The following is an 11536-nucleotide window of genomic DNA, read 5'->3' as shown; positions in this document are numbered from 1 at the left end:
TTGTCCACATCCTCCCTCTGCTAGTAGCTACTCACTGCATTTCAGAAGATGGTTTGCAGTAGCCAAAAGCAGCTGCTTTGTCTGCATTTCATAAGCAGGAGAAAGAACAAGCAAAGGTTCACTTTTCCTCCTTGGGTACAATAAAAACTGGAAAGTAGTGGTTGGTGTTTCCCATGGAGTTGTCTGTATGGTGTGGAATAAAGACACCTGGCAGTAATGGGAGACATAAGAGACTTCATGTGGTTCAGATACCTAGTTCACCCCTTCTTTTCAGGAGCATTGGTGTAGGAACAAATCAAGCAAGAAGTGTGGAAACCCAATGGAGTTACTCATGTAGTCTTGGGTTCCTCTTGCATAGTTTTTTTTTTTTTTTGCTAGTTTTAATCTCTAATTGAAATCTTGTCTTGAAGTGATGAACTGTCATGTATGGATTTTATTTATGTAAATGCCTGTATGGCTATTTCTGAACAAAGAATATTATATGAAACAATAACTTAGACAATAACATCTGTGCTCTTGGAAATAAAATTTCTTTGTTCCCTTCTAGGCAAGAATAACAACAGTGAACTGGAAGTCTAGAAAAACATAGCACTTTTGAAAGGGAAGTAGTATGAAATTAATAAAAATTACCTAGCACTGCAAAACAACAGGGCTTTTTTTATCCTTACAAGATAATTTTCATTTATGAATCACTGTTGCAGAACCTAGAATCTACATTGCTCATTGGGTTTGACTGAAATTATTTATTATTTAGCACTTGGTGTGTTCCTAACTCCACATACTCTGAGGTAGACACAAGGGCATGTTTTGTCTGTGCAATTTGAAAATGACTGATCCGTGTTTAGGTTTTGTGTGGGAAGAGGTGTGCAAGCTCTTCTTTGACTAAAGGAGCTGAGTTTTGTGCAGCCAGCAGTACTGGCACAGAATAATAATAACAATACCATAATAGCATAATAACAATACCATAATAGCGTAATAACAAAACATAATTTTTGAAACATCATTCCTCCAGGTGTAGTAGGTGTGAATATGGTACTTCTGCTCACAGGTCAAGCGTAGTTTTCTGTGGAAAAGCAAGCATTAGGAAAAACATTCTCGAAAAAAATTGGATCCTGCATGAAGCTACTTCAGTGCTGCTGTGAGGCAGTGTGACTGGGGCTGTCCTTCAGCTCTGTGCTGCTGCCGGGGCTGCTGGCTGTGCTCCAGGGCTGCTGACATTCTCGGCTTTACCGAGTCTATTGGAGGAGCGGACACCAATGTTCCTCCTAAGGGTAACCTACAGCAGTGTGGGTGTTCCTGGTGTTGTTTCCCCACCCCCAGGTCGTAGCTGTAGGTTCAGGCTGTGGTGGATGTGGAGGAGAGGCTGTCCCAGCTGAACACGGTGTAAATCCAGGTGGGAAAAGGCTGCTCATAACCCCCGCAGGTGCACAAGGGCCGTGCAGAGTCTGCCGAGAAAAGGTAAAGTGCGACTCGGAGCGCTTTTTTCTCCCCCCTTTTTAGTCGAGAACATCTTAAACCTCCGGCTGGGAGGGTAGGGGCCGTGTGGGGCTCAGAAGTGCTGGGGGTACGCTTGCTCAGCGGAGCCGGCTGTGCAGCGGGCTTCAAGGGCAGCCCCCGCCCGGCTCCTCCTCCGGCTGCCCCGGGCCGCTGCCTCCCCAGCCGGCGTGGAGCAGGACGGGGAGGCGATGGAGCCCGGCAGAGCCTTCCCGGGGAGGGCTGGGGCTGGTCCCGGGCGGTGCCGGCGGGGACACCTTGCTGTCCCTTCTGCGGGGTGCGCGGGGCAGCGGAGATGCGGCAGCCGGCTCAGAGCCCCTGTGCGGCCGGGGGCAGGAGGCACCCAAAAGGCCGGTTCCGCAGCCGAGGTCCCAGCCCGGGTCTGCAGGAGCCCCGGCCGCTGTGCCTCTGGTCCCCCTGCAGGGACCCCCGAGCTCAGAGCAGGGATTGCCCCAGCTCAGCCAGAACACGGTGTGAATCTGTTCACTCCAATAAATAAATAGTGCCATGCCACGTTAGTAAAATAACAAAAAACCCCACCACCCAGGAAATCAGACTCTGAGGCCCGTGCTCTAGTGCTTTAATTAGTTTGTTTCTAGCAATTTTGGGGTGTGGCTAGGGGAAAGTGCTGAACCTGCCAGGGCAGGCTTTCCAAAAGGTTCTGTCTCATGTACTTAATAAAAATCTTTCAGCAAAAGACACAAGAACAACTTGATCAAGTCTTGATAATCAAGGAAGGACTGAAGGGCCTGGGATGATACCTGTGATGTGTCCGGACACTTGCACTTCATGCAGGAAATGAGAGTAACTTTTTTATTTTGCATAGTGAAGATGAGGCATCACTGTGAGACAAATCCTCCATGCAATCAGATTTTCCCACTTTATTCAGCAAGGGCTGCACTGGAGAGGCAGTGTGTGTGCTGACCCACTCCTCATCTTATGTGTGCTGGGCTATCAACCGTGTCATCCTCAGTGCGTGCTCTTAAAGATGTCTTGGTCTTCCAGGAAGACTCTGAGAGGAATAAGTAGATGGAATGGCTTAGAAAGTCGATCTCTCTTGACCCTATCAGAGTTATTAAAAAAAAAAAAAATCCACGTGGAAGATCCCGACTTTCTAAAGTAGGTCCTTCAGGAAGTCTCCTTTTCGGAAGGGCCCACAGACCACTGTCCTGAAAATGCGTGCAGGTAACAGCTTGTACATGTTTGTGGGACTGACACCATGAAGATCATTCCCAGGCTATGGCTTGTCCTTTGGGGCTCACAGAGATGCAGCAGGAAGATAAGGTGAGCATTTGGGTTAGTTTTATAATAGGGGGTAGGTATGAGATGATCTCAGCATGTATCAGATTGTGAGAGCTACATTGAATGCCAGAGATGTTAAAAAAGGATTTTTCCTCTCTCTCTCCAGCCTCCGGTGTCGGGAATCAACTGAAGCTGACAGCTCTCCCACTCCATTCTTTGGGAACAATTCACACCTGCTCCTGCTGTAGGTAGATCAGTAGTTGATCTACCTCAGGTGTGGATGTTTCTGGCTGGTGCAAAGCAGTGCAGATTAGGCCAGACACCCAGCTGGAGATTCGCTACCCAGATTTGCCCAGCTCAGGTGAGGGGTGACAAAACCAATTATAGTAATTGCTCCAGAACCCATAGCCTTGAATGAGTTTTCAGTAGAGTGTGTAACAAAGTTACCTGTATGCTTTAATAACCACAATACAATTATATTGTTTGCTTGTCTATTTTCTTATGCTGCTGTTTGACCTAAGACACCAAATTCCTGCAGATCACTGTTCCCCTTTTCTCAGCCACTCCAGAAAACATTTCTTCCCAGCATCTACCCTGGCTGCCCACTGCTACAAGCATCAAGTGCTTGTGATGCTGAGGCAAGCTCTGGCTCCCTTGGGTGGGTTTGCATTTGGCAAAAGATCTAAAAAGTGAGACATTCATGGGGACACTCCTGCTGCTCTAGCCACAGGCAAAGTCAGTAGCATAAGCACTTCTGTCAGAACAAACTACACAGTAAGTGTAGCAAAAGCTCTCAGGTCAGAAAAGTGTCTTTTATTCTGTAACTCATTGGTTGTACAGGACCTGATCTGCAGCATGTTGATTTTGACAGTACCCCATGTGAGCAGTGCTGCAGGATCAAGGTCTCTTTACATACAGGAGCCTTTATTGTGCAGGGGAGAAGAGCCTCTCAAAACTCCCTTGCTGCAGAACTGGGTGGGGGAGAAAAAATAAGCTGGTTTTGTAGAGCATCTTATGGAAGTTTAATCTTGTTTATCCTTTGGAGGAAAACATTGTCAAAACTTTTAGACTGAAATTTGTGATGTTTGTTTTAAGGAGAAGTTAAACATTTCCCTGTTGTCTTCCTTCTCACCCCTTCAGTTTCAGATCCCACTGTGAGCTGCCCCCAGGCAATGCCTGTTGCTGGGCAGAGGTGATGTATGGGGCTCCTAATAGAAGTTGTCCACTGCCTCCAAACCTTGCCAAGAACATAAAAGTGAAATTTACTTATGGAAAACATGCTGAGAGAGACTGAAAAAGGAGTCAGCAAGATTGGTCTCCTCTCTTCCCTCCCTACATCTGAATATCAGATGAGCATGTAGCAGTGGGTCCCCTCAGCAAGCTGGGGCCATTCCTCAGCAGTGACAGGAGGTTACTTAGCTTGTAAAGAACGTGCTTTAATGAATATGTAGTGTAATCTTTCCTGCTTTCTCCTCTGTTCAAATGAGTGATACTTTGCAGCGTTGAAACACATGTTGGGAAGGTACTTGTCAAGAAGAGCTTTTCTCCGCTTTACCTCTCTCTCCTGTCTCTGGTCTCACTCCTCCAAATACAGTACACTGGTTGCAACTCTTAGCTTCAAGTAAGTTGTCGTCATATTCATGTGTCCAAGTGAGAATCTGGGTACAAAAATAGGAGTTTTGACTTAGTATGGCTTAAAAAAGTTTTTTTTTTCTCAGTATTGAGGTAGATCATTCCCTATCTTAAGGGCTGAGAAGATAAAATGAAAAGGTCCTTCACTCACTACACCATCCCCCAGCAAAGCTGCTGTTTAAGGTTGCTGCTGCTAAGCCTGGACTAATGCTGACGAGCAGCAGGTGATGATGAAGCTTTCTTTCAATTCCTGCTGCTGAGGGTCTGGCTGGGCTGAAAGGCAAAGAATTCATCCTGCAGATTAGTTGATTTAAACCCAAGATAAGACCAAGTTGTAGAAACATCTCGACCTGTCAATGTTTTGTGTGAAAACAATGTGAAATCCCCCCATACCTGTCACACATGACTGCAAGCAGAGGCCTGTCCTGCTTTGGGTGATGTGCACTCTGGAAATAGCTCCTAGAAAGAATGTCCTTGAGGCATGGCAGAAGAATGACCTTTTCTCTGTGGCATGTGCAGGGCTTGAAGCTCCTGAGGGACACACATTGGGGGTTCTCCAATGAAGTCATGTATTGTGTTGACCTCCCTTTACTTAGCCAAGCCTGGGATCTGTTAATTTGGTGGGGGCAGTCTTGTGGGGGTGTTGGGAGGATGTGCTGAAGGGTGATGCTTGATGCATCTGGCACTGAAAGACAGTGTTATTGTGTCTGTAATCCCTAGTGGGGTAATCCTGGAGGGGATTTCTTAATCCCCTCTTCACTGTGTACCCATGCAGGTAACTGAGCATGGCCTGCTAGGGGTATCTTGCCTTGTCTGATGTGAAAGGTATATAATTTGCTGCAGACACAAGTCTTTCCTGAGAAAAATCCCCCTCTGTTTTCTTGGAACAGCAATTAATAGAGCTGGTTATCAAGAAATGTTCTTACTTTTCTTTAACTACATGAAGAAAGTCTGCTTTGCAATAACAGGGGCAGAGACCCATCAGGAATCTGGTCAAGTATGCTCTGGTGAGTGCTTTTAATCTGGAGAAAAGATAAATACACATGTTTGAAATAGAAAGCCAAGAGCTCTACTAGATACATTTGGTCTAAATCTGGGCATACTTGAAAGTGTCACTGAAATCCACCTATGATGTGATGGCAGCCTCGCTGATTTCAAAGGAAAAATGAGCAGAAAATTGACTTTGCTGGACAGTTATGCATAAAAACATCTCCCCAGAAAGCCAGTCCTTGGAAAACATAAGGCATGAAAGAGCCTGGGCTTGAGTGTTGTTGGAGACCTGTCCCCTGTGCTGGGCTCCACAGCCGGGACGCCCCGGCCGGAGCTGATGGGGAGCTCGGGGGGATGCGGCTCGGGAGTGCTCGGTGAACCCCCGGAGCAGCTCTGTTCGGCTCTGCACCGGCTTCCCCAGGGACATGGGGCCCCGGTGGGACTCAGCTGTGAGAGGGAGGTGCACTGAAGAGGGAGGAGAGGAGAGGTCTGCGTGGGCATGGAGGGGAGGGGAAGCAGGGTTAGGCTGTCCCTCCTCCCCTGCCAGGGCTGCTCCCTCCAGATGTGATGGGAGAGGAGAGGAGTATGTAGAGAGATTTTCTTTTCTATCATTTCCTCATTTTCATGGTTTTTCCTTCTGTCTGTTCCCCACCCTTCTCCCCAGGGCAGGAATTACTTTTGCCCCTCAGACTGCATGTTTCTGAGCTCATCACCTGAGACACCCAGGAAGATGATCAGCTGCAGGTAAAGAAATCAGCTTTAGGAATTGGATTTCCATTCCTCTCCTTTTTTGTTTGTTTGTTTGTTTGTTTTTTCCCTCCAGATTTGTCACCATGAACATCTTGTCATTTGAGTCCATCTGCATTTTCCTGCTTTCCCAAGGTATGTTTAAAGTTGCCGTTTTGCATCAGTGGTTTTGTCTCAGGTGCTTCCCCATCCCTTCTCTGAGGAACGAGAGCCAAGTCAGAGCCTCTCCAGGCGGTTTAGGGATAAACTTCTGAAACATAGTTTCACATAAAAGGGGAGAAGATAATACCTGGAGAAACAGCTTTTCTGAGAATTCGAACACATGGCTGATCTGTATGTAAAGTGTCTAATTGATATGGGAAAAGCTGATGTTAAGATATTAAAAGTGCATAAATCTCTCCAGTGTTTATGACTGTAGTCTCAGAAGCCTAAGGCTGGCCTAGCTCTCATTCTTGCACTGTGTCCCTGCATGCAGTGAGCAGAGGGACTATCCTGTGTGCTAGAGTCATGTCCTTGGTATTTTTCATGCTCTCTGTGTCCCAGCTAGAAGGAATCTCCTGACACAGATACAGTGCTGTGTAATCAAATTATTTTTTGCAACTGTGAAACCTATACAGCAAACCAGCATTTTTGCTGTTACAGGTGAAATCCTGTGTATCTTGTTCATGGATGATTATCTGCTTGATCTCACAGCTTTGCTGGTGTTGGGTATACAACAAATCCATGTTGACCAGGAGATGATTGGCAAGATCGCAGCTGCTGGCCAGTGTAAGTTTGTTTTATAAAGCAAGTCTTTTCTATTTCTGAATTCCCTCTTTCTTTGGTTGTTTTGGTGTGTTTTGTTTTGGGTCTTTTAAAGTTTTTTGTTGTTGTAGTTATTTACATTTATCAGCCCCTCTTCAATCCATAAACTCCCCATCAATGCTCTGGCAAGCACAGCACTGTGGCTGCCTCTGCCCTAGCCTGGCTTTCTTCCCCATTGGTGTTAGCTCTCCTGGGAAGTGATCTACTCTGTTTTTCCCAAATTGGCTCTTTGCCAACTGGATGGTGTTTCTGTCAGTTCCTTCAATGCCTACTCCAAGCAATCCTGATTTAAAGACCTGTGTTTAATTATAGACTTGATCAGACCTCCCACGTGGGTGTTTTTTTCAGGCTGTAAAGCCAGCACCAGTCAGGATGCTGGGAGCAGGAGTGATGGGGCTCTGGCTGGCCAGCATATGTTCACCTGCAGCTCCCTTATTGTGCTTGCAATCGGTTACTGATAAACTCTGTCATGAATTCTCTCCTGATAGCCATTTGTTTCCTATTGTCTGTCAAGGGATAAATTGCATTTATTCCTATGCCAGGCATGGCTTCCAGCTCTATCCTGTAGCACCACGTGTTCAGCTCAGACTTTCCATCCCAAGGATGAGTGTTTGGGTGTTTCTCCCTCCTGCACGTCACCAGGAGTCCCTTGGTGGGCTGCAGACATCCTGCTTACGAGTGCCTGGAGAAGAGCTGCATTGCACTCCTCAACTCCAGAGCCACCTGAGGAGTGTTTCTCCATGCTGACCCCAATCTGGGGGCTCTGCAGTTTTCTCTGTGCATGCTTAGGCAGGGATAACAGCCCTGTTGCATCTCCAGGTTCAGCCCAGCTCCGAGGGCAGGGCTGACAAGCCGGGACGCCGCTGGCAGGGAGGCTGTGCTCCAGCTTGTCCTCAGCACAGTGCCCCAGGGCAAGGCTGGGTGCCCCGTTAGAAGAACCAGTGACCCAGAAGGGAATGCCTCACAGCTTTCAATCCCTGTAATCTGGTATTAGAAAGCCCTAATTATAAATTCAGGTTTTGGCTAGCAGGAATGATTTGGAAAAGGTAGTGATAACTAACAAAAAGATTATAGTAATGGGCATAGAGTAACGTCACCAGCCAGCACAGCTCTTATGGGGTTGGTATGCTTGATCTCTATTGAACTTCTGGAATCATTTTCCCTTGAAGCTGAATCTGGCAAATGCTGCAGAGGAGAATTAAAAATTTCCCTTTAAATGCCTTGAAAACGACTCTTCAGAGTCTGCAAAATGCCATTTATTTATTTATTTATGTGATACTGTGGGTTTCCACTGCAGCAAAAGCACCTCGGAAACTTATACTTGGGAGCAGTCATGTTCATGCACGCATGGGTGATACAAAGACACATCTCTGAAGAGGAAATAAAAGGCAGATTTTCATGAAAAGTGTTTCTGTCACTGTCTGGGAGCTGTTCAGAGAGTTCATGTTCAGGAAAATGAGAGCCTGTTTTGAAAAATGTGCTGCAGATGAAACACACTGGGCTCTGTAGGACTCAGTAGACTTTGCAAATGTCTCCTGGATTTACATCTGTGCCTTGGGCTGGGAGAGCCTGCAGGTCCCACTGGGCATGGCTCCCTCTCCCTGCTGCTCACCCCTCCCTCTGTGTCCTCTCTGGGAGAGCATCTCTCCCTGTATTTTGTGATACTTCACTGCACTGGCTGCTCCTGTGCTGTCTCTGGGACCAGGCTGGGGCCTTGAACTCCAAAGTCAGTCTGGCAGACTGAGAGCTGAGCTGGAGCTGCTGCAGGCCAGAGCAGGGATGGATGTGGGCTTCGGGTTGTGACCACTGGGCTGGCCCAGTCCATCCTCTGCAGTTTGTCTGGATTTTCAGCTCTTGGCTGCCTGCTTCTAGAGAGTGGGGCTAACAAAGCGTGGTTTCACAGTGTATGTATTTATTTCTCCTAGTGATGCAGTGCTCTGCCTCGTTAGATGTCCTTTTCCTCCTGGATGGCTCCTACAGCATTGGCAAAGGAAGCTTTGAAAGGTCCAAGCACTTTGCAGGCAAGCTCTGTGATGCCTTGGACATCCATCCAGACAGAGTGAGTGTCAGGAATATCTCCTCTAATTTTCAAACAGCTCGGCAGTGTGTCTAAAGGCCAGTGGTAACATGCTGAGTAAAATTGCAAAATTCAACCTACCAGCTGCTATGGGGGCAGAGTATTTATTCAGAGAGATGCAGTTTGTGGAGCAGTGGGATTGGAGAATGCTTCTTGATTCTTCACAGATTTTAAGCAGTTCCTTTTGATCTTGAGAAAAGACATAGTCCTTCAGGTTAAAGATTATTTGGGGTTTTTTTACCGATTTTATTTTGGTTTGGATGCTCATCGATTAAAGTAATTGGATCTTTCTGTTGCTTTTCCTTGGAAAACTGCAGAATTAATCTCTGGGAAGTTAACCACCTTTCTGTATAGATGTAAATTATGTAGTCTGCTTGCTCTGCTTCCCCCAGAAGGAGATGGATGCTGTGCTGCTGTAGTCTCAGGTCTTGCTCCCTGGAGTCAGCCTTGAGGCACCTCTGGGCCTGAATGACACATCCTGGGGTTTTTCTGAGGGGATTTCAAGCCAGACTGGCTGTGGTTCCAGGTGTGCATCAGCCCCACAACACTACCTCAGCTGAGGGCCTTGGAGCAGGCTGGGCAGGTTGCTGCACTTGATTCTATGGCAGAACCTTTCCAAATAAATGTCAGGTCTTTGGGAAGGTTGTGTCAATGAATATTTAATATTTGCAGATTTGGTGTGGTGTTTTGTTTTATATTTTAACTACCATCTTTCCCCTAGCCTTTCACTTAATCCTCACATAGACTGGACTAAAACTTAGTAGTCTTTTCACCTTTGAAGCTGTCACATTCCATAATACTTATTGTAAGACTTCTCTGAAGTCTTACAAGAAGTCTGGATGCATTGCCCAGTACAGACCATTTAGCGTATTTGGGTTTTCAGCTGGAGAAAATGGTTTTAGAGAAGCTATTAGAAAAAGTATTGGTTTGTGTTGCCTGCTGTGCTCATTGCCAGAGGGAGCCTCTCTTAGTAATGGAAAGATTGCCTGCACAGTGTGTAAATGGGTTGGTGTAGAAGGTGTTATTTATAAACTTACTGTCCCTGAGGCTGTGAGCTGCTCTGGGTGGATAAATATAGATCCTGAGCTGCCTGTAACTGCTACAGAGGCTCCTGTTGTTTCCAGATAAACTTTTTTGCCTTGTTTATAGTCTGTATAGATAATACTGGAGTTTCTGCTCTATTTTAAAGTTCATTTACAGTGTCAGTGGCTCAACGGTGAAAATAGAGTTTGCCTCTTTACAATTTAGACTTCCCAGGTTTGTAAATTGATCAGAAGAGTAAAACTTGCACAGACACCTTTCATAATCTTTAACCTTTCCTTTTAGGTCCATGTGGGAATGATACAGTTTAGCTCAACTCCCCACCTTGAATTCCCACTGGATTCTTATCTAACCAAACAAGAAGTGAAAGAGAGAATCAAGAGGACTGTGTTCAGGTCAGCTCATTCTACAGCTCTTCTCTTTTTCTGGGCTATGAATAATCTCTGAATTGAGAGGTTTTTTGAGGTTTAGAAATCTCTGCTTCTGCTGTGCTTGTACCACCAGTGTGATGTTCCCAGGGACGGAGGTGAATGAACACTGTGGTCCATAATCCACAATCCACTAAAAATGTGAAACCTGGTCTGTCTCAGTGAAAGCTGATAGGGGATAAAGTTTTCAGTGTCCCTTTAGAATGTGAGAGAGTTCTCCAGATCATTAAACAGAGAGTTCTCCGGGTCTTTCTGTCTATTTGAGCCAGGCAGTGGGTTACATCCTGTGTGGAAAAACAAGCATGGTGTTCCCTCATGGCTGAGCAAAGGTAGCACAGTGTGCTGCTTCATTTTTTGGTGGTTACAGTTTGTCACTAACTCCTGTGAATTAGTGACAAACTGCTGGTCTGTAGATATTTATGTGTGCTTGCTGAATTCAAGAGGATCAGGTATTCAAATGGAAACCTTTTTTCTTCCTGAATGTTAAGACTTGGATGTCTTCCCATGACTCAGGAAATGGAGCCAGAAGTCCAAAGAAGAGCTGTCCTTAGAGCCTCTCAAAATCCAAACTTTCCATCTTGGAGATATCCATTTGGATCTACTAAGGATCTGACAATCATCCCTAAATAACACTTGTTTAGATGATAGATGAGGTACTGGTAAGACCTGTGGATGTCTACTCTTTTAGCTGATCTGCTTTAGGACTAAGGGTTAGATCAACATTTCCCATGGATATCTGCCGCTCTCAACATGATGTACATATTGCAAGCAAATGTGATCAGTTTTGCATTTTTCAAGCAAGATCAGTTGGCTGGATTTTGTTGTATTTCTTTTGATGAGTTTACCAAATCGAGAAAACCTCTGGTGTACTGTTACAGGAAAAACTTACAGAAAACAAGATACATTCCTCCTCTCTGGTTGTTGTTGTTGAAAGTCTGTGAGAGCAGAGAAAGTGAAGCAGCATTTGCTGTCTGGCACTGCATTTCCTTGATGACAACAGAGGGATGCTGACAGATCAAACAGAAATGATGACTTTTTGCCTGGCTATTTCATCTAGTTAAAATGAAAAGCTGACATTTTG

At 45.8% G+C, this 11536-nt stretch overlaps 1 protein-coding gene across 5 annotated transcripts in view; it reads left to right on the top strand.

The window, feature by feature from the left end:
• The first annotated feature begins 593 nt into the window (after positions 1–593).
• VWA2 (von Willebrand factor A domain containing 2) overlaps positions 594–11536 on the top strand; it is a 39384-nt gene continuing 28441 nt past the window's right edge. For 4 of the 5 annotated variants that reach the window (XM_019293544.3, XM_039553696.1, XM_039553695.1 and 1 more), the window contains exons 1-7: positions 594–1458; positions 2903–3097; positions 6023–6102; positions 6182–6240; positions 6799–6873; positions 8835–8968; positions 10313–10422. In XM_019293544.3, coding sequence (XP_019149089.2) covers positions 3017–3097; positions 6023–6102; positions 6182–6240; positions 6799–6873; positions 8835–8968; positions 10313–10422 — 539 coding nt within the window. In that variant the 5' untranslated portion in view covers positions 594–1458; positions 2903–3016. Of the gene's footprint in view, positions 1459–2902; positions 3098–6022; positions 6103–6181; positions 6241–6798; positions 6874–8834; positions 8969–10312; positions 10423–11536 lie in introns of those variants that run through there. The other variant, XM_019293549.2, reaches the window with a different exon arrangement.

Source organism: Corvus cornix, chromosome 6, assembly GCF_000738735.6.
Source record: "Corvus cornix cornix isolate S_Up_H32 chromosome 6, ASM73873v5, whole genome shotgun sequence".
In the NCBI taxonomy this organism is placed as follows: Eukaryota; Metazoa; Chordata; class Aves; order Passeriformes; family Corvidae; genus Corvus; species Corvus cornix.
The sequence above is the reverse complement of the archived record's forward strand: the minus strand, read 5'-3'. Positions and strand labels throughout refer to the sequence as shown.